General features: G+C 48.2%; 4 protein-coding genes across 4 annotated transcripts; 1 reads left to right on the forward strand and 3 right to left on the reverse strand.

The window, feature by feature from the left end:
- Window positions 1-287: 287 nt before the first annotated feature.
- On the reverse strand, window positions 288-1244 carry LAJ45_08296 (uncharacterized protein; the record flags this gene model as incomplete). The annotated part of the gene is made up of 1 exon (XM_046117847.1): window positions 288-1244. One exon carries the CDS (start codon window positions 1242-1244, stop codon window positions 288-290), a length of 957 nt encoding a protein of 318 aa, XP_045969134.1.
- Window positions 1245-3473: 2229 nt separating this feature from the next.
- LAJ45_08297 (uncharacterized protein) lies at window positions 3474-4888 on the reverse strand (the record flags this gene model as incomplete). The annotated part of the gene is made up of 5 exons (XM_046117848.1): window positions 3474-3980; window positions 4040-4444; window positions 4523-4611; window positions 4710-4746; window positions 4832-4888. The coding sequence occupies 5 exons, from the start codon at window positions 4886-4888 to the stop codon at window positions 3474-3476; spliced, it is 1095 nt and encodes a 364-aa protein (XP_045969135.1).
- Window positions 4889-7164: 2276 nt separating this feature from the next.
- On the forward strand, window positions 7165-11196 carry LAJ45_08298 (uncharacterized protein; the record flags this gene model as incomplete). The annotated part of the gene is made up of 5 exons (XM_046117849.1): window positions 7165-8254; window positions 8318-8866; window positions 9011-9495; window positions 10142-10403; window positions 10469-11196. The coding sequence occupies 5 exons, from the start codon at window positions 7165-7167 to the stop codon at window positions 11194-11196; spliced, it is 3114 nt and encodes a 1037-aa protein (XP_045969136.1).
- Window positions 11197-12419: 1223 nt separating this feature from the next.
- Window positions 12420-13652, reverse strand: LAJ45_08299 (uncharacterized protein; the record flags this gene model as incomplete). Its single annotated transcript, XM_046117850.1, has 1 exon — window positions 12420-13652. One exon carries the CDS (start codon window positions 13650-13652, stop codon window positions 12420-12422), a length of 1233 nt encoding a protein of 410 aa, XP_045969137.1.
- Between the last annotated feature and the right edge of the window lie 8663 nt (window positions 13653-22315).

Here is a 22315-nt window from a genome sequence, read left to right on the forward strand (position 1 = left end):
TGTTTGTGCAGGTCAAGTATTCGGGGTCTGTTCCTGTTCTTCGTCTTCTTCATTTGATCATGTCTTTTCCTCGACTGCTCTCCGCGCCTTAACGAAAAAAAAAATACAACTTACTGCTAGTTCTGAGCATCCAAAAGAAAAGAAAAAAAGGGAAGATAAAAGAAAATAAATAAAAAGGAAATTCTGGAAATATCGCGTGCAAACGTAAGAGGCGGCCAGCCTATAACCCCCCCCCCCCCTCCCCCCACACAGCTGGTGATATACACATGTACTACAGATATACAAAACTAGAGCGTCGAGCTCGCCAACCAAAGCTTCAGTATCTCCTGTTCCAACACCTCGACCACCTCCTCACGATGCCTCATCCGCGCCAACGAAACCATCGGAACAAGCTCTCTTTCATACCAGAAGGTGTCATGCCCAGGCACTTGCTTCGAGAATATCTTCCTGACCACATCCGCCCGCCCCGTTATACACGCCAGGTTCAGCGGGTCGAACCCGCGCAGGTTCCTGGTCACAAGGTCGCACTCCTCCTGCTCTAGTAGAAACTCCACCACATCCCACCTTTCGCAGTAAAGCGCCAGAATCATCGGCGTGTCGTTGTCTCTATCCACCACGTCCACCTCCGCCCCATACTCCAGCAGAACCTTCAGACATTCCAGATGCCCATACTCCGCTGCGAGGGTAAAGCAACTGCTCATGTGATTGTTCCTCGCGTTCGGATCCGCGCCCGCTGCTAGCAGCTCACGCAGGATCTCCACCTCTCCGTTGCGGCAGAGGTCGAATGCCATCGGCGGATACCCCGGCCAAACATCCGGCACTGCACCGCGCGACAAGAGGAGACGCACGACGGGGAGGTGGCATTTGTAGACCGCTATAGCAAGCGGGTAACGTCTGTCGTTATCCTCGGGAGGCGTGTGGGGGACACCGTGGTCGAGGAGGGTCTCCACAGATTTGAGGGACCCGTGGTCACAGGCTTCGCGGAGCGCAATCTCCTCCATCTTGGTCGCCTCGTCTGACGCGGGGGTGTGGGCGAGAATGGTTTTTATGAGCGGGACGTGGCCTTCGATGGAAGCCCATACCAGCGCGGGGGTGAAGTCTTTGTTGGCGAGGGCATGGCGCAGCATGAGGCGGGACAGGCTATGGTGGAAGGAGCGACATGTTAAGAGAAGGTTTAGAAGGGGGCCGGGAGAGAGGTTTTCGGCAATGGTGAAGAGGATCTCGTTGGGGACGGTGGAGAGCATGATATCGACTATCTAAATATCGAGACACGACGTTAGAAAAGTAGTACTGTAAGTGGTGTACTCCTTCATGAGCTGATCAGCCCTAGCTAGCTGGATATATAAAATAAGGGAGCCTGTGACTCATTCTACACCGTGCAACGGATGTGGTAGGGATCGGCTGGCGCTTAACTGGGTGGGGGCCGAGTCGATACATATATATATAGTAGGTCGTTCCCTGCGTGTTTATAGCGATATAAGGTCGTCTTCACGGAGTAGTATATCAAGCAAGTACTGCAAAGGGAGGAGAGCTTTGAAGTAGATTGAGCAAGCATAAAACCTTTGGGGGGAGGGGTCAAACCAAGAAAAAAAAAAGGCTTCGGGGAAATCAAAACCACATCTCTATGGCCAACGTTCTACTGATACCTGGCCAGGCGGGCGCATCCTTAACTACATGTATATGTATATATGCTACCGAAGTTATTGTTGATCCTAAAGACAGATAGGAGACATACATCTATATCAAAGGGCTGTATATACATGTACTTCTCTTGGCACCGACTTTACTGGCTTGCAGAGACATACAGCCGTTTTTGAAATTGATCAATTTGTTTTAATTACATGCAATCAAACGGATATGATGATTCCCTCTGGGTATCTGTATATCAATGTAGTGTTGCGAAGTACGGGCTCTTCTTCGAACTTGGAAGAGCCAAGCGGGGAGAAGCCGGTAACGTAGATAGGTGAGCTTAGTCTACTATATGCAGCGGGAGATAGGTAAGAGATCGAAACCCGATCATAATCTACCCCAAAAAACATCACACGAAAATACCGTCCGAGTGATAATATATGAAGATAATATATACTCTGTATGTAAGGAAGCAGAGCTAGGTCACCACACATGTGCACTATGATGTACAATGGCACGGCACGTAAGGAAGAGGTACATACTTTGCAAATGGAGAACGACGGTTTATTCTCTTGGATCGGAATCACCAACTATCCATACCGGAACCTTTCAGGACTGATGGCAAACAGTTATACCAGCAAGAGATAATAGAGCCATGGCTCCGCGACATTCGCTAAGAAGGTACATACATTTTGTTCTATGGTGTTCCTCCTCACCTGGATATCCTAGGAATAGATCATGTCAAGGTCGGGAGAAAAGATGCTGATGTGGGGAAAGGGTTTAATAAACGGAAGTAGGATTTCCGGACCTGTCTGCTCTATCGTTCCGGAGAGCACTAGGTACATGACTCTAGGCATAAGAATCTGACCATAGGGTTCTTATGCGCTATCACTCATCTCTTGATATCCCCAGGTGGAGCGCGGCCGGAGGTGTGACTGGTAATTTATTAAAGCACTGCTATTAGACGTTGGGCACTAATGGGTTGGAGAAAACTGAAAACTGAACAGGCCGTAAGCGTCATCTCTCCTCATGGTCAAGCTGTAATATATATATCTTAACTCGAGTGCTAAGAAACAAGTTGGTGAGGGGTCCTCTAAGCCACCCTGGTATTTTTCTCCTAGGGTCGATTAGTCAAGGTAAGGGAATAACTACTTCAAAAGTTACAGTCGATGTTAGGATACAGATCTTGGTGGCTATTAACCAAAGCTCTACATCGTCTTTTTCGAATCAATACATGTGGCAATAATCTGAACATTTCTGGAGCGGTGCCAGTTCTTAGCAGTCAGCGAGTGATTCGCGATCACGGTCCCGTGCCGCACACCTACTTGCTTGCCCGAGTAGTATATAGTTGACGAGAGGTTAGTTCACTTTTCCGATGATACAAGTATATCTAGGGAATACAAAGTGGATATAAAGCCAAAGATAGGTCTGTCAGTGTTTGTTCCTATGTATTCAAACATGGCTACATGTTATCTAATATCAGTTCCCTCCCAGTGTCGGGGTCCTTCGTCGCAACCCACCAAACAGGAACACTCCCAAAAAAACAGCAAAGAAGACTGCAATTAAAGATTTCTATGATACAGAAGTACTTTCATGCAGTATAGCTAAGCAGTAAAGAAATCTGTCTGGGAGCTATTGTATATTACATGAAACGTGGGGATACAACCCGTGCCTAGGTATGCCGTAAGGACAGGAAGAGAAAGCGTTTTTCAATTTTCTCCAGCTAAAGAGGGATATCTTAATGTAGATACTAGCCTAGTTCGCCTTCCAGAGGCAGTTTTGGAAGGTGGGAGGTTCGAAATGTGAGGGGGGGGGGGGGGGTTGAATTTAATGCGCACGGCGAACTATGGTGCTGAAACTGGATAGGTCCCGGGGCGGCGCGCGTGGGCTCGCGGTGGTCTGACTGTCTTGGGCTTCTCGGGATGACCGGGGGTGTACTTGAACTCGGGTAATTCTGGGTGGGTCTTGTGCTTATGAGACTGAAATGGTGGCTGATTATGGGTAAAGGACACGCCGGCTGACTGTTTGATTTCATTCCAAAGGCGGATCGACTCCTCCGTGAAAACTGAGATGTCTATCATCTGAGCATCCGCTTCACCGGGGGGAAATTGCCCGGCAAAACCTCCATTAAACTCGTGGGTCTGAGAATCGATTCCGTGGAAAGCGTTAAAGTGTGTATTACTTGATGTCGGGGGCTGCCATCCCGCGGGATATGGGCTCTGGCTCACCCAGGTACCCACCTGCCTAAGCAAGTCTCCTCCAATAGCTGATCCGGGTTCGGTGAGGCATTTTGTGACTTTCCTGGGCAATCTCGAAGCCAACAGGACCTTAGAGAATCTGGCGCCGATGGTCTCAAAAATGGGTTGGCACACAAAAGCCTCTTGATGAGAGAGGTCGCACAGCTGCTCACGTTGTATTCGTCCAATTTCTTCACCGGCAAAGGAATTTCACAAGAACAAAACCGGTAAAGGAGTTTCATATCCGTCTGTAGTGGCGTTTCTGTTGTAGGTATAAGTACTCCTGAGACCGTAGTACTCAGGCCTTGGGTATCCAAGGCTGAGTTTGAAGCGAACGGCCAGGTACCAGTCAACAATTCATACAAGAGACAGCCCAACGACCATATATCGACCGCACATGTAAAGTAGTCCCCTAAAGGAGAGGCGATCGGATCCGGAGTCCATAGACCAAGCAGCTCCGGCGCAAAATAGCCTTCAGTCCCAACTCCAGTCCTGAATTTCGTGCCCTTGAGTATTTTTGATGAACCAAAGTCCGCGACCTTCACTCTCAAAGGTTCAAGTGATGCGATGAGGATGTTCTAGATTCGATACGTTCAAGATTAGCGAGCGGCATAGTCAATGGCGATGGAAACGGGACTGAAGGGGTATGTAGAAACCTGAGGCTTGAGGTCACGGTGGCAGATCTGTCGCTCGTGCAGAACAGTGAGCGCTTCAAGCACTTGCCTAGTGATCTCGCGACTAGTGTCTTCAGACACGAGGCCTTTCTAGCTCCTCATGTAGTTGCTGAGGTCGCCGTGCTCGATATACTCCATCGCGATGTATAGAAAATATCTGTCCTGGTACCAGCCAAGGAACCTAACAAAAAGGTCATGAGTCGACGCTGTGAAATCAAACAGCACGACTATTAGCACATAGGCCCTGAGAGCTTGACTTTGATGTAATATGTTGGTTATTGTATTGCTCACATCAGCAACGTCGCATAGGGCGTTCAGCTCCCGAGCGTGGCTTTTCGGCTCTAGCATTCGAATTCGCTTTACTGCACGAAAGGCGGGGCCGTCGGTATTCTTTTGCTGCAGAGACACCGTGCCTGACGCCCCGCGGCAAATGTCGCGCTGGTGACTCCAGCGAGTCTCATCAGGCGGGGCGCCATCGGGATAACTCGTTAGGTGAATAACGGTATTACCATCATCTTCGAACTGGGTCTTTAGGCGGTAGGGTCGGACGTCGAAGTAGAAGTCATGTTGCGCCAGTTGAACAGAAAGTCGAGCACTTGGGCAGAAAGTCCTGCACCTCTTATTGGCTGAATCCTTGCAAGTCTTTGCCTAAAATAGTTAGAATTTCTGTCCAACCTGTCCGACTTTCTGTTCAACTGGCACAGCTAAAACGCTCTAATGAGGAGACTGGGTGTGTCAAGTGGGTACATGTAGGTACGTGCCACCCAGAACTGCAGATCGATATATGATTCCGCCCACGAAGGTGTGCATACATGTATGTACTACATGTATACTCTAGAGAAGTACATGCATGTAGATAATGTATAGCAAGTAGATGGAGACGTACTACTTTGTTTTTAAACCAAATTTAAAGCGAAATTTGGTTAAACTAGAAGTGTAAGGGAAATTATATTAAAGTAGCGATCTTGGGATTACTTGCGAGTGATATTCTGTGAAGCCGCGAGAACCCATTTGGCAAGCGCTCGAATATTTCCAACCCGTAATTAATTGATTGATCGTGTGAAAACTACTGTATACTCGGGCCAGCTAAGAATAACCTGAAAATGGCTTAATTTGATGGTAACGACCGTACCTCTGATTCGCGGCTGGAAAAAAAGCTACACCAGCCCCTGCTTGTAGCTTGCATTCTCATGTTCTTATTGCCTGCCCCGAGTATATGACGTTTATGCGTATAGCAATTAACCGTGAATTGCAAGACTGGTAGTTAGTTCAGTGTTACTAAAAGAAGTCACAACATGACAAGATTACTTGCGGGTAACAAAATATAAAAGAAGATCGCGCCATGAAAGTAGCAAAATTTTCATGCTGTCTCAATCTCATTGGTCGCTATAATTCAAGGCTGAACCAGAAGAGTATGCGCACCCCCGCACAAGATATTCCCTGTTACGGAAAGAACTACCTGTTTCTTTTACATTCAAATTCAACTCATGATATCGATACATTCCACACAAGCTAGAATTAACGCCTAATACCGGGCGAGACTATGCCTGCCGACATCTGTTTCCGTGTGAGGGATATACCCCTATATATTACACTCGATAGCCTCATCCAGGCAGTTTTAGAAAGGTTCCACGATGAGGGAGACATTACCATAGACCGAGGACGGAGCACACTTGTTTATTGTTGTTATTACCCCAAGACAGTGCAAGCCGCGATCCTTCACTTCAGTCTGAGACCCCCTACCGCACTTGAACAGTTGAGATTTGGTTCAACGCCACTCTTAAACTCTCTGAGTGTGTGGAGGTTCTCATCGATAAGAACTTCTATGGACTCACCCAACTCTACACCCCGGGCAAGGAGATTAAACTTGAGTACATATCCTTTTCAACCACAGGGACATATTTGAAATACAGAGCCGCTGATAAAAGAGTTAGTATTATTGCAGTATCTGGCCTCAACGGACATACATATGGTTCCTGGGCTGGAGAGGCCGATAGTGAGGGATGCAAAAAGATGTGGCTACGACACTTCTTTGAAAAGGACAGACCTGAATGTAGGACAATGATATTTGGCTATAACTCAAGGTTGAACGAGCCGGGTATTCATACTCTCTCTCACTATAGTAGTGAATAGACAAGGCTCGGAAAGGATGCGAGGTATGAGCAATTTTCTTTTCATGGTACCTGGATAGTGACTAGGAGTGCTGGCAGCGGTAAGGCCAGGGGCCAGGGAACGATTGAGGATCGAGTTCGCAACCGAATCGCATAGCTGACCTGTATACGGTGGAGAAGGATCGACCTATAGCGCTTATTGGCCATAGCTTTAGGAGTATTATCATAGCAGATGTGAAGATATCGGAACGTATGACAGCTACCAGCTGGAAAACAGAGTACACGACCACTTCAACATCGACAAAAGATTGGCAGGAGAGATTCAAACTAGGTTGTTGAAACAATCAAATGGAATGTAAGTACTATCGGGCAACATGTTCCTCGACCTACGCAACAATATACAGTGTTAACGAGCCTTGAAGGTTCTTATGGGTGAAATTTCAGCTTGACTTCATCTACGAGCAGCCATCGGAGGAGCATATACGAGACGCCTTGGACTCACTTCCAACTACGATGGCAGCTACCTACGATCGAATCATGAAAGGAATAAATGACCAGACCGACGCTACAAGAATGCTGGCACACCGCGCATTGGCCTGGATCATTAACGTGAAGAGACTATTAATAATAGAAGAGTTATTATTCGCTGTGAGCCTCAAACCTCCCGAAAGGCCCTGTTATTCTTATAATGGGAATTATGAGGGGTATTCAGAGAGCGCTGTTCTATCCTCTTGCCGCGGACTTGTCACCAATGCTTGGGGGACAATAAGACCAATCCATTTCACTGTGCAAGAGTTTTTAAGAGACAGGGGTCTAGAGCCCTCCAAGGGTGTCAATGCGAGTATCTTTGTTACTCAAAGCATACTGGTATACCTGCGCTCCGTCAGACTCGAAAGAGATTCTGCCTCTGATTTGTTTTTGGCTTCTCCATTTCCACAAGACCTTTTAAGATACACATGCGGCTTTCTCGGCCACCATTTGTGCGAGGCCGGGAACCCGCTACCAGCATGTCTTCTCAAGCTGGTAAAGGTTTTAATGCAAAAAAGACACCACAACCTTCGATGGATTATCCTTCAAAAATGCGGGGATCCGGAGCTCGTGAGGATCGATGCTTACGAGCCGGTCAAATTCTTTGATCCAAATATTAATGACTTTAATCTTAGCCCATTAGGTCTGTTATCGGGTCTCGATCTGCTACCTCTATATTTTCAGCTATACCCAAACGTGGTCGAAAAAGAGGAGTTAATGGCAGTGTTCCACGCCGTTGTCCGTGGCGGATCAGTATTTGCGGTAAAAGCATTGCTGCGTCGCGGTTGTGACATCGAATCCCGAGATTCTAGTGAAAACACTCCGCTTATTGCTGCAGCCTCTTCTGGGTGTGAGCCGATGGTCTTATTTCTGGTTCGGGAGGGAGCGGATGTGCACCCGCGGAGCGAAGATGAGTATTCAGCTTTGGACTACGCCTGTGAGAGGGGCATGGCCAGAGCGGTTCGGATCCTTCTCGAACGTGGCGCAGATCAGAATGTCCCAATCGAAGGTTCATCTCTTCTTACTGCGGCATTATGGGGAAATGCGGCAGTCGTCAAAGTGCTCCTAGAATACGGTGCGGACGTTAATGTCGAGATATTGGGTCGTTAGAACGCTCTCCAATCCGCGGTACGTGAAGGAAATGCAACGGTAGTCCAAGCCCTCATCGACGGTGGTGGCGACGTCAATCAGACAAATCATCTTGGTGGAACTCTCCTCTGTGATGCAGTTCGTTGGGGCAACGTGGGGATTGCTAAAGCACTTATCGCTGCTGGCGCCGACATCGAGAAGGGCTGTCCCCTCTATGTTGCGGCCCTTGATGGATCCGAGTCATCGCCGAGAGCAGTCAAAGTGCTTCGGGAGGTGGGCGCCGAGGTGAACACCGAGTGGGGGCATTACGGCTCCGCTCTCTGGGCCGCGGCTATAGAGGGCAATCTAGAGACAGTTCAAATACTTCTAGATGCTGGTGCCCGTGTCGGTGTCGGTCTCGGCGTGTTCAGTTCCAAGAGTGATGCGCTCGAGAAGGTGGCTTCGCGGGGCTTGGTCGTCTTTGTCAAAGCACTTCTCGATTCTGGCGCTGATGTTAACCCTCATACTGCTCTCTACGCTGCGGTTTCCAATAATGGATCGGCGGAGACAGTCCAAATGCTTCTAGCTGCCGGCGCCGATGTCAATCTTCACAGATCAGGTGGGCGCAACCCTGCCCCCCCGTCCGCGGCTCTCCGGGACCACACAGAGATAGTTAACATGCTTCTGAGTGCTGGCACTGATGTCAATTGACACGGCACGGATGGTACCGCTCTCAGGATTGCGGCTGACCGTGGCCATGTAGAGATATTTAAGATCCTTCTGGATGCTGGCGCCGATGTCACTATCCAGAGGAGTAAAGATCAAGGTACGGCTCTCTATGCAGCAGCCGCACATAGAAAGATATCGGGAGCAGCGGAGATTGCTCAGCTACTTGTGGATGCTGGTGCCGATGTCAATGCCGAGGGCGGAGAGCACGGTAGCGCCCTCGTAGCTGCGGCTTACACAGGCTCGAGGGAAATAGTCAAAATACTATTGGAAGCTGGTGCTGATGTTAATAGACAGGCCCACGGGAAATACCTGTCACAGTGTGCTCCCGGAGCTGCGGCGGGGGCGGGCGGGATAGAGATACTTGAATTGCTTCGAGCTTCGGGCGCCCGCGACAATATTGATGGGGAGTACTACGGTCCAACTCTCTCCCACGCAGCGGGCTGTAGCCATATAGAGATGGTTAGATTTCTTCTAGATCCTGGCAATGATGTCAATATCCCGGCCGAAGAATACCCCACAGTACAATTGCTTTGGTGCAGAGGGGTCATTTCATCCTCGTGGAAGGGATAATAATCGGCCCAATGACGTAAAGTCGTACTCTTTTGTTCTTTTGTTCTTTTGTGGTAACCCACCGGAAATGTAAGGTATAGGGGGTGGTCTTTTCGCCTGAGTGGTAATTTAACGGAAATATGAGATATAGATGGTGGTCTTTCCCTATTGAGAGGTAAATAAGCTTCAGCCTGCTGTTTTGGGACTTGGCGAATTTTCTTGTCAAAGTATCAGGCTAGTCTTTGGGGCGTTATCGGGTGGGAAGGGTGAACTACCCTTTCCCTCCCACTACCCTACATGATATAGTGATAGAACATAGAGCTTGAATCTTCCCCCATGGCCTAGATGGTAGAGCTTCTAATGTACATCCATCATGATGCAAGCTCAATCCCCGGTGATAGCTGCATAAATATTTTTTTAATTCAGTATCAGTATGTTTCTAACTAATAGCATAGGATAACCCTATTACCATTGTTCATCCAATTAGATCCACTATTGTTTGGGATTTCATCCTTAAATGAGGGTAACCTAGTTCACCTCGTATTCATGGTAATTTACAATTTCGAAATTGTACCCTAGGGAATACGGAAAAGCTCTCAGCGCTGTGGCTACCTAGGGTAATATAGAGATATTCAAGACGCTCGTAGCAGCTGATATCGGGGTCAACATTGAGGTGGAAGAATACGGTAAAGCTCTCTACATCGCAGCTCATGGATACCATTCAGTGGTGGTTAAAGTACTCCTGGATTATGGCGCCGATATCAATATCCAGTTGGATGCGTACGGTATTGCCCTCTGCAGCGCGATCAACAAAGACGATATAAGCGCAGTGAGACTACTTCTGGATGTTGGCGAAGATGTCAATATCCACAGGGGGCGTACAGTACCGCTCCCTACGTTGCAGTTAGCAGGAAACATAGCGAGATAACAGAAATGCTTATAGCAGCTGGTGCCGATGCCAATACGGTGGGAGGAGAGCACGGCACCGCGTTACACGCTGCGATTAGCGTAGGAGATGAAGAGATGGTCGAAATGCTTCTGAAGGTTGGCGCCAATGTCAATCTCCAAGGCAAGTACTACAGTAGCCCCCTCCATGTTGCTGCTTGCAATGGTGAGACGCGGATGGTCAAAATACTTGTCGACGCTGGCGCCGACGTCGATATGGTGGGAGAGGATGGTACCGCTCTCCAGATTGCGGCTAGAGAGTGCTGGAGTCCAGATACAACCAAAACACTTCTGGCAGCTGGTGCCGGCATTAATGTCATAGGCGGCAAGTACGGCACCGCTCTCCTAGCTGCAACGGATAAGGGGTCGATAGCGAAAGAGATCAAAATACTAGTCGACGCTGGTGCCGACGTCAACATTGAGTGGGGGGAGTACTGTACTGCGCTTCAGATGGCTGCTGGCAGGCACTCGATAGAGATACTGAGAATTCTTTTGAACGCTGGCACCGATGTCAATATCCAAGGAGGCAAGTACGGCACCGCGCTCCGAGCTGCGACGTACAAGGGATCGATAGAGATGGTCAAAATACTAGTTAGAGCTGGCGCAGATGTCAATGCCTGGGTGGAAGGGAAAGGTGCCGCCCTGCAGCTTGCAGTCCGCAAGGGCTTGACAGAGATAAGTCAGTACCTCCGAGATGCTGGCGCGGATGAAGAATCGTCTGGTTAAGCTCAAACAGGGAAAATGCTTGCGTCTGGCCGTGTGGCAGAAGGATTTCCAGTGTTTAAGAATTTCAGGGTCGATATTTAAATTCGGTGGGAGCTTCAGGGTGGGGAGGGTCACTAGAGGGGTCATCATTTACCCATTTCTCAATTTTATTTTTTTATGTTGTGGCGGGTTTTCTTTATTTACTATATTTATGAGTGATGGATTAGCTAGGGGGCAATTTGGAATCAGTTCTTGGGGTGGGGAATATAACCGTAGGGCTAGGTTTATGGCTTTATTAGATTAGTGAGATGATTTTCCTGGGTACGTGATTGATAAGAGTCGAGTGATAATATATGGTTAGATGGAACGATTGCAAACCAGGACTATTTTTCGTCCCACATGACTTGAATATCAGTGATTTCGTGATCACCGATAGGTAACCTAGATATCCTAGGAGCTGACGCTCTCCCGAAATTATCTTGGTTAGCTGGGTGCACTATATAACGTGGTTAGGTGTTTAGGATGAAGTCTCAATCTCTTACTCGATTTATGCATTGTGAGCCTGCTTGGAGGATGTATGACAATGTAGCGGGGGAAGGTTCAACGGCAACAGATTTGACTCGAGATATTCAATTTTTTATATATAGGTTGATGACCTTAGTTTGAAACTCAGCACCAGTAAATTCCGAAGCTACTAGAGTGTCGCTCACAAGCTCAACATGAGGCCATATATAATGGGAGCTGATAATATAATGTAGGTGCGCATTCAGCCTCCGGAGTCCGGATACCCCCCCTACATAGTTCGCACCCCCATACCGGATTGTGCAGATGCTCTATTCTACACCGCTGGTGAATAGAGGTGGTGTAGTGGTACTTTCCCGCGCGACATCAGCATGTATATATTCCTCAGCTCCCGGCTGCGCCCTGCACAACGGCCATGGCGAGGAGAGAGTGTGGTCGGAACATCGATGCGGGGTTTGTGCAACGCACCTTAAAAGCACGTGCTCTACGGGTACCTGCATACTTAATGTACAAGGCTCTGGCATAAAGTCACGGAACGGACATGGGTCTGCATTGAAGATACGCGAGTGAGATTCTTTGCTATAGGGAAACACTTCTGGTCGTGACGAAAAAATGGAAAAATGGAAAAATAGAAAACACCACACCCGTTCACCCAGTTTCACCCGTCCGACCTGTCCGATCACCTATTTTCACCTGTCCGCCCCGTTTACAGGTATTGACACTTAGTACCGAGTATGGCCACCATTTGCGCTGATAACAGCGGCAACCCGCTCAGGCATGGAGTCTACAAGTGAGACGATCTCCTCACTAGTTATCATATCCCATTCCTCTTGGATTGCAATACGAAGAGAAGAGTTAGTTGTGGAACGAGGTACTCGGCGACCAATTCTGTCCTTCATAATTCTCCAAACATTCTCAATGGGGTTGCAGTCTGGTGACCTATCAGGCCATGCAAAAAAATAGTCTAGAATCCCTAATTCCTGGAGTACTGCCGCTGTAAATTTGGCTGTATGAGGGGGAGCGCCATCTTGCATTAGATAGACATAGTCAAGAACACTTCGAGAGCGCTCTTGCCAAAAAGTATACAGATGAGGATGGACAATGTATTCGCAGTAGTTTGGACCGTTGATGGTGGCGTCCCACTCTTTCTTATCCCCAAAAACAAGAGGCCCCTTCATATTGCGGTAGATACATCCCCAAACCATAACAGTCTCCAATTTTCGGAATTTAGGAAGAAGACATGCCTCTAAATACTCTTCTTGGGGTAGCCTTGTTACCCATATATTGCCAGCAAAACCTCCGACGTTGAACGCACTCTCATCAGTCCAAATTACTTTACTATATTCCTCAGCAACCCAATCCGTTACTGACTGCGCCCACTCTAATCGCTTGACTTTGGCTTTAACGGAGAGAAAAGGCTTCACCCGTGCTACCCGACACTGATAACCATGATCTGCAAAAGCTTGACGAATGGTTCTTTCATTAACAATAATACCCGTTTCTGAGGCAATTTGGGACAAAGGTTTCCGTTGATACTCTTGTGATAATGTTGCATGTGTAATTAATCGTTCACGAACAGGGGTTGTAAGAACACGGGGTCGTCCCATTCTTATTCTAATCGGAGTTGAAGGTTGTTGACAAATTGTGTAGGCGGTAGTGAGAGGAATTCGTAACTTTTTCCTAATTCTACTGAACGGCCAAAATACAACGGAGCGCAAACCTCTAACTTTTGAGTGGATGCTATTAGAGATCTCAATTCTCAAGCTAGTAGTTGTACGGGTTGGTAGGGAGGGTTCGGCAGCGTGAGGATTGGAGGGTGCAGCAGCGTGAGGATTGGAGAGCTCGGTGGAAGCACAGAACTCAGTGGAAATGGAAGGCTCGGCAGAAGCGGAGGCCTCTGATCTCTTATCACCCTCATGATTGCAAAGGAATTGGATTTGAAGTGAATGAACCATTTTCAAGTTACTTCTTAACTCTGGAATTAGAATAGTAATCTTTGCGGGGAATCAAGCCTTTTTTATGGAAATCATTTTACCTTTTTCTAAGTATTTAAAATCAACTGGGCATCCCCGGATACCTCTTTATTTGATAACCCGCTGATTCCTGTTTATTTGATAACCCGCTGTTTCCTGTTTATTTTACAATCCATTGTTCCTGTTTTAAAAGTGGGCATACTACGATGGTTTTGAGTTGCAATGCAATATTACTATGTTCACTATTATATGCCCCTCGAAAGATCTTACACCTACATTTGGATTCCGGTAGTTGCGTGACTTTATGCTAGAGCCTTGTACTCGCATACCAGGGTAAGAACCAGAAAATGACAGTGTTAAAGCCGAGAACGCCAAGAAATGACCGGGATCATTGATAGGGAAATGATCGAGATCTTGGTATCAAAATCATATTGCCGTCACTGTAACGAAATGTAGAGAAGTTTCTAGATATTTCGATTTGTGAAAATAAAATGGCAAAGAATAGTACTCCAGTATCACTAGAAATCACAATCAAAAAAACCCGCTACTATTCACCCGCTACTCTACCTGCCTCCCATACAATAATGGCTGTCAAAAGCATTGAAGTCTGCCACAAGCAGCGGATTTATATCCATGCGCTTCGTTTTAAAACGGGTTGGACCCTTCAGAGAATTGAAAGTAATCGAAATCTCATTGTTAGTACAGTTTGTGCCGTAATCAAAGGTCCGGAAACACCTAGAAAGAAGAGAGGAGGGCCAGTCATTATCGATACACCTACAAGGAAAGCTTTGATAGATCGTGCCACATTAAGCGCCGAGAACCACCGCAAGCCACTGTTTCAGATCGCCCATGAGGAAGGCATCCAAGCTAGCCCTGAGACTGTTAGACGCGCATTTTTGAAAGAAAGTTATGTTCGCCATATGGCAAGGAAGAAGGTTCTTTTGTTAGTCAGACATAAGGGGAGGAGGCTACAGTTTGCTCGTACTCATCAAAATTCTACGATCGATGACTGTAGGAAGACTATCTTTACCGACGAGTGCTTTAAGTGGCTTAGTGGGAATGCTGGCAAAGTGTGGATCACACGGAAGATTGCCAGAGAGGAAGTCTTTATTCAGGATTGTGTCTGCCCTATCTTTAAAAAAACGAATTGTATTATGATATGGGGTGCTATCGTGGGAGGTACAAAATCAGAACCAGTCTTTTGGGACCGGCCAAATTGGGGCAATATTACTAGACATGCCTAAGTTGACCGGATTATGCAGCCTGTGTAATGGGGACAGGCTTTCCACGTATCGCTAGAATCTGATGGAAAGATGTCGCCGTGCCAGATAGAAATCAGGTTTAGATTATTCAAAAGATTTGTCGCTAAGAACTCAATAATCTTTAAGGGCTCTGCTACTAAGTAGAAAATAATTAATAGCTCTCTTATGAAGACTGAGGAATCAGGTAGTTGGGCGGGAAGGATCCTGAGTACTTATACTCCAAAGAATTCCGTTCCCTGCTCCTACTCCCTCATTAAGTTCCGGTCATGCCTTCCTGCGGAAGGGGAGCAATAACACCGCCATCCTGCTTCTCCCTAAGCGCTAGGGGGTGCTTCCGGTTCCGAAGGCAACTACGCTTAGTCAAAGCCTTTGTAACACCTGCAGTCTTGGTTGTCGCACAACCGGTACCTGCATGAATGAGCTGCCGCTCAAGAGTAAGCTTAATCTTTGCTGTAGAGCTCTTCGCTTATTGTAGACTTCCCAGGCATGGTCCCTGCCGATACCAGCGGACTCGCGATGCACAGAGGATATAGAGGATCGCCGAGCACTCAGAGCTTCACTCTGGATGCCCTTCTAATCATTGGCGAGGCATAGACTCTTCAGTCATTACTCCCATGAATAGATTCTCTTCTTATCGCTCAGAATGTCGTTACTCTGACAGCTGGTAGCTAACCACACTGCCGGTACTTGCATGTCATTGTGCGACTGGCTTTTATCAATAACTCTCAGCATGTAACCGGGCCCTGTATGTACTCATACACGAGACAGTTGGAATGGCTCCGTTACAGCTTGCTCTCCATCCCTTCTAGTTCCATGGCTGCCTGAACTTGGGTAGTCGTTTATGGGTAATGGAAGATGGTGCACTGGCTCACAGGGCCAGATCTTCTCAACAGCAGCGTAACTGATACAAAATGCCCTCATTAGTGTGGCCAGCCAACTCTCCGAAACTAAACCCTATCGAAAATGTTTAAGGTGTATTCAAGGGTAGATTGGCATCCAGAGTACCAAGACCTTGAGGCGATGATGAGACGAAGAGTGCTATCTTGCAGGAGTGGAATAGAATCACGGCTAAGGAGATTTTGATGTATGTTGATGTTATAGGAACTGCGGAACACTGTTCTAGAGGCTTAGGACAGTGAGGAATACGAGTGACGGGTTGTGATGCGAGGACGGTCGGGTAACGGAAGGACAAGCATAGAAAGGTATTGGGTAGTGTGGGGGCACGCGGTGTTACCACACTAGTCCCATACTATTATGACGGCATGCTTACTATGGGGTGTCTCACCCGAAATAGAATAGGAAGCGGGGCTTACGGCTGTAGGCTGTTCTACTTAGGGAAGTAGGTCTAAGATAATAGTATGGTACAGCCCGATGACTGGCAATTGCAAGGTTCATGGTTACCTGTCGGAATTAGAATGGAGGACGGAACTATGCGGGGGCGCTTTTCTATATGGGTTATCTTCGGGAGCATTATCTTATTCTATTATCGTTGTATCCGTTAGTATTAGAAAGCGGGCCTTGGCATAGGTTCCAACATATATAAATAGGGCTCGGTTCTGCGAAGACTTGAGGGTATCATCAACCATCAAGTCAAGGGAATCCAGTTTACAATATCATCAGTTTAAACGCTACAGAATTACCGCTTAGCACTGGCCACTTCCCCAAACACTATATTGTACCTTATCCCTAACTTTTACTCTTTATCTATCGCATAAACTACCAAAGTCTCGATAAGACAACTACCCGCTTAAACCAATACTCTGAGTATTTTGCTTAGTGACGGATAGTCACTGTGCTCTCAGTAGAAGAATAAGCGCTTAGTCTATTAAAAAGACCAAGGTACTATATGCACCCCCGAGTGGCAACAGCAGCCATCAACAACTACCTTTGCGCTACATCCTTCATCATAGGAAGAGGAAGCGCCAAACATCTATACTGCGGATACCTCCACTATACAGGTCTCTTCGCAGAAGCAGGAACCACCGCTACCTTCGAGGAACACGACCCTGAAATCCTCAACTACCCAGAACTCTTCCCAATCCAAGTCACTCTCTCGCAACGGTCTTTCGAACTTGCACACTCAGCCCCCTGGTTCATTGCTCAACCCTGGTGCAGAAGGCAACCACAGCTCAAACTCAAGTAACTTAGCAATGTTAAGGGCTCATCAGCAACGGTCGGAGGAAGACTACAACATGGAGAGCTCAATCGCCTTGAGAGATCGAGGTATATTAGAGACCCAGGCGAAGAGGCGCCACAGGAAAGAGAGAGATGTGCCGATAGGCTCCCTCTTCGCATCGACGAGGCAGGAAGAATCCTATGAGCAGGCAAGGAGGAGGCAGGTAGACCACAGGGAGTTCTCCCCATACGTCACCCCCATCAGAGAGAGATCCTCTACTCAGAGGCCCTCGGTGCCTCGGGTAATGTATGAAGACGAGGATACCAATATGGACGTGGAGGAGCGACGAGTGGAGAACCCTTTCGGCGACCTCATTGGCCAAGAAGTCCAGCGACAAGGGGCCCCCGTGGTGCAGCAGCTCAGCCGCGGGATCGAGGAACTCAGCATGCACGTACGGGATATTCCCATACTCAGGGAACTCACCCGTCAGCAGCAAGAGTATACCAACAAGATCGTCGAAGACCTCCATGCCAAGTTCGCTGGGGACAGGGCCGAGCGCGACAATTAGGTCAACCAGGTCATGGCTCAGCTACGAGTGGAATCCACCGCCGCTACCAGCAACCTCGGTCAAGTCCTTGCGCAGATCGTCGAAGCAACTAGGGCGCATCAGGAAAGGCAGGAACGACAGGATCAGCACATAAACGCCCTGACCAACTTCGTTCAGCAACTCCCCAAAGATGGCCCTGTGCCATTACCTGCGGAGGTTACGGCTGCCCTCGAGAAGATGGAACGGGACAGACAAGCTGGGATGGAAGACCAGTTCGCAGGAACGAAGAAAAACCTGGAGAAGATCATCGAGCAAATGCGGGTGGCAGCCAATAGAATGGCCACAGCCCCTGAAGGCTCAGGGGGCGGAGGCGTAGTACCCCCCAACCTCCACAGAACCCCCCTAGCAATTCCGGAGAGAGACCGGAAGGATCAGGGAGCCAACCCCCCGTACCCCCTCGCTCCGAAGCAAGGAGCCAGCAAAGTGAGCAGGGAGGCAGCGGAGGAAACGGCAACAACGGCAACGGCGGAAATCGCGCAAGACCACGAGACCCATCCCCCTCAGACTCATCCAGCTCCTCGGATTCAGAGGACGACAGACGAGCACGCGAGCGAAGGCAGAGGAAACGGGAGGAGCAAGGGCGCCGTAACAGGCAGCGAGAGGTAGACCTCATGCATCCCCCTCGTGCCACCCTGGGAGATACGCCAAAACAGGCAAAAATCCCCTTCTCTGGAAAGGCCGACGAGGATGTACGGCACTGGATTGACCAAATGGAAGTCTTAATTGAACTTCAGAGGAAAGTCCGGTGGGATGATCAGACCAAAATCCTGTGGGCATCCCTGGAACTCACCGGGAGCGCGGCAAAATTCTGGCGAAACTTCGTGGAACGACTATCGGTGGATCCCAGCATCGGGACATGGGAAGATTTCAAAAATGAATTACGGATGCAATACGGCAATTGGACCAGTCAGGAATAGGCCAAGCAGAAGATGGATAGGCTCCGTCAAACTGGCATGATCGATGACTACATCAACGAGATGCAGAATCTGGAATGGGACGCAAGGGTCGGGCCCATCGTAATGAAATCCATAATCCTAACAGGAATAAACTCCTCGCTGGAGCAACGCCTCTCGAATGCGATCGAGGAACCAGAAGATTTCGCAGAATGGCTAGCATGGGTTAGGAAGGTCGGACGTAAGGATCACGAGGTGAAGGCCCGGAAAGAAATCTTACGTGGCAAGGATGTCGTGAAACCACGAGAGGAAAAGTCGGAACGGCGAAAATTGCGCAACCCCGCACCTCGGAAAACTTTCTCCGCGCCAACACACAATTCTAAGCCCTCGGATGACTTAGGTGTCACCAAGGACGAGAAGGAAAAATGGCAAAAGGAAGGAAAATGTTTCCGCTGTGGTAGAGATAACCATTTCGCGAAAGATTGTGTGGCGACGAGTAAGGTCAGGTTGACTGACCTGAAGAGGAAACGATATCCTTCCGGAGGAAAGGACCACGGAAGGGAGGGTGAAAAGAAGCGGAAATTGAGCCCGCAGAATGAAGCTTTTAGGGCAAGGATTACAACTTTGGAGGATCAAAATTGATTGGGTATTTCTATTTTTCGGTATTTCATGTTGCGTTACGGTTTCCTTTATATTGGGTCACGAAAACAAAGTTTTTATTTATTACGGTTATTCTTATCGGTTGGCTACGGAATTTTCTACATTTGTTGTTACACGCGTGGAAATTCAAATTCTCTTTACACACACTCTGAGGATGGGATTACACCCCGAAACGCCTGGTGCGTAAGTGTTGTACCATGATCTTCATCAACAAACACTCGGACTCTCTATTTAAACCGCCTCACCCCGTGCTCAACAAGAAAAAATCACCGATCAAACCCACATCCAAAACCAATACAAAATCCTTTATCAAATCAATATACAAACATGTCCTCCAACACACAAGAAACCCGCCTCGAGATCGAGATCTCTTGGGATCACCCCGCAACTAGTACCAAACATGTCGCAACAGTCAACGCACTCCTAAACAGTGGTACCGAAGACTGGATCATGTCTTGGAACTGTATCCATCGTACGAAAATACCCACTCAACCTCGACCAAAGCCTCTCATCATCAGACAGGCCGATGGTACCCCTATGCCCAACTCCGGCACTCAAATCACTCAACCTCTTACCCTCCGCATCGGCAACCATCTAGACAGGGCTATCACCTGTGAGGTTGGCTCGTTTGCAGGAGAGGACCTCGTTATACCACATCGATGGCTCAAGGAGCATCAACCAACCATCCATTGGGGACGCAACAGTGTTAGCTTCCATAGTAACAACTGTATAGTCAATGGATGCTTCGTATCAGTCGAGGATATATACGATCAAGACCCAGAAGAGCTGGTCATCAGGCTGTTGAGGGCGTCACCCAAGAAGCAATTGACGATCGAGCAACACCCCTTCTGGGCAAGAGCATCGGTAAACGAGGCTCTCGTTAGTGCTATACCGGTGGAGTTTCAGGAATACGCCGATGTGTTCTCCAAGGAAGGAGCCGCTCGACTACCTGATCACTCTGAATGGGATCATACCATTCCTCTTATGGAAGGAAAGCAGCCTCCGTGGGGACCGATCTATTCGCTCTCCCCACCTGAAGATAAGGCACTCCGGGAGTATTTGGACGAAACTTTGCCCTCTAGCAAAGTAGTCCCCTCCACTAGCCCAGCAGCGGCACCCGTCCTGTTCGTTCCGAAAGCTAATGGTAAGCTTCGATTATGTGTCGACTTTCGTGGCTTGAATGGAATCACAATCAAGAACCGCTATCCACTGCCGCTCATGAATGAGCTGGCCGACGCAACGAAAGGAGCACTCTACTTCACGAAAATAGACCTGAAAAATGGCTATAATCTGATTAGGATTGCTAAAGGCGAAGAATGGAAAACCGCTTTCCGAACAAAATACGGCCTCTTCGAATATAGAGTAATGCCCTTCGGCTTGACCAATGCCCCTGCGTCGTTTCAGGTCATGGTCAATACCATATTCAAGGATCTTCTAGATCAAGGCGTAGTAGTATACTTGTATGACATCTTAATGTATTCAAAGACTAGAGAAGAGCATACGACTCTTGTACGGGAGGTTTTGGAGCGACTGCGACGACACCATCTATACGGAAACCTCGAGAAAACGGAGTGGTATCAACAGGAGGTAGAATTCCTGGGATTTATACTATCAGGAAAAGGGAACCAGGTATCACCGAAGAAAGTCCAGGCGATCGAGGGTTGGTTAGCCCCAACCAAGGTCAAGGAACTTCAGTGCTTCCTCGGGTTCGCCAATTTCCTAATACTGTTTATCCACCGATACTCTGAGGTTTGCAGACCTATGACCGATCTCCTGAAGAAAGGTGCCGTATGGAAATGGGGCAGGGAACAGCAAGACGCGTTCGACGAGCTCAAGAGGAGATTTACGTCTGCTCCAATACTCCGACACTATGACGAACACCGCGAAGCAATCGTGGAGACTGATGCGAGTGACTGGGCCGAGGCCGCAGTACTCTCTCAGGTGTTCGAGGATGGTATTCTACATCCGGTAGCTTACCACTCTCGCAAGTTCAATGAGGCAGAGGTCAACTATGAGATCTATGACAAGGAGATGCTCGCAATAGTTTCTGCTCTCTTGACTTGGAGACATTGGCTGGAAGGGACGGACATCCCTATCCAGATACATTCGGATCACCAAAACCTGCAGTATTTCACAACGACCAAGAAGTTGTCAAGGAGACAAGCCAGATGGGCCGAGAAGATAGCACCTTTTCGCTTCGAGATCCTTTACCAACCAGGCGAAAAGAACGGCAAGCCAGATGCACTCACAAGGCGTCCAGAGTTCGCGATGGAAGGGGGAGTAATGCGTGAGCAGCTTGTAAAACAGCTACTCAGCGCAGAACAATTTGTCAGAAAATCACGGACCAGCGTAGAAACTGGGTCTGTAGTGATTGGCAACCCCGAAGAGGAATGAAATCAGTTGGATCAGTGGTACAACATACCGAGCGTAGAGCTGCCTCAGCCACTACAGGGTTGGTATGAAAAGGAAAGACGATGGGTTCGGAGGATGGTTCCGGATGAACACCTCCCTGACTCAAACCTTGAGATCTTCGGACCACCGGAGGCTGCTATTGTAAATGTAGAGCCTATCGCTGAATGGAGTCCCGATTCGAATGACCCCACCCACGATGGTCGATGGGTAGTACCGGGCTACGCAGTCAAGCAGGTCATTGAGGAACATCATGATCGACCCGTAGCGGGGCATCTAGGAAGGGATAAAACCCTTGAGTTGATCGATAGAAACTACTGGTGTCCAGGAATGTCCACAGATGTAGCCAACTTCGTCAAGACTTGCGATGTATGCCAGAGAGCCAAGCAACGTCGGAGACACTTGTCACTCCCTTACCCCTAGAGTTAGCCACCACACTTTGGACTGATATCTCGATAGATTTCGTAGTAGAAATGCCTAAGGAGAAATCAGGATTCCGTAACGTATTGTAGTCGTGGACCGTTTTACGAAGATGGCTCACTTCATTCCAATGACGGGAATCAACGCGGAACAAACCGCTAACGCATTTGTCAAAGACATTTGGCGTTTCCACGGACTTCCTAGGAGCATCGTCTCAGATAGTGGAACGCAGTTCGTGTCAGCATTCTGGACGGCAATTACGGAAAGATTGGGGATTC

Source organism: Morchella importuna, assembly GCF_003444635.1.
Source record: "Morchella importuna strain M04M26 chromosome Unknown Morimp01GS028, whole genome shotgun sequence".
NCBI lineage: Eukaryota > Fungi > Ascomycota > Pezizomycetes > Pezizales > Morchellaceae > Morchella > Morchella importuna.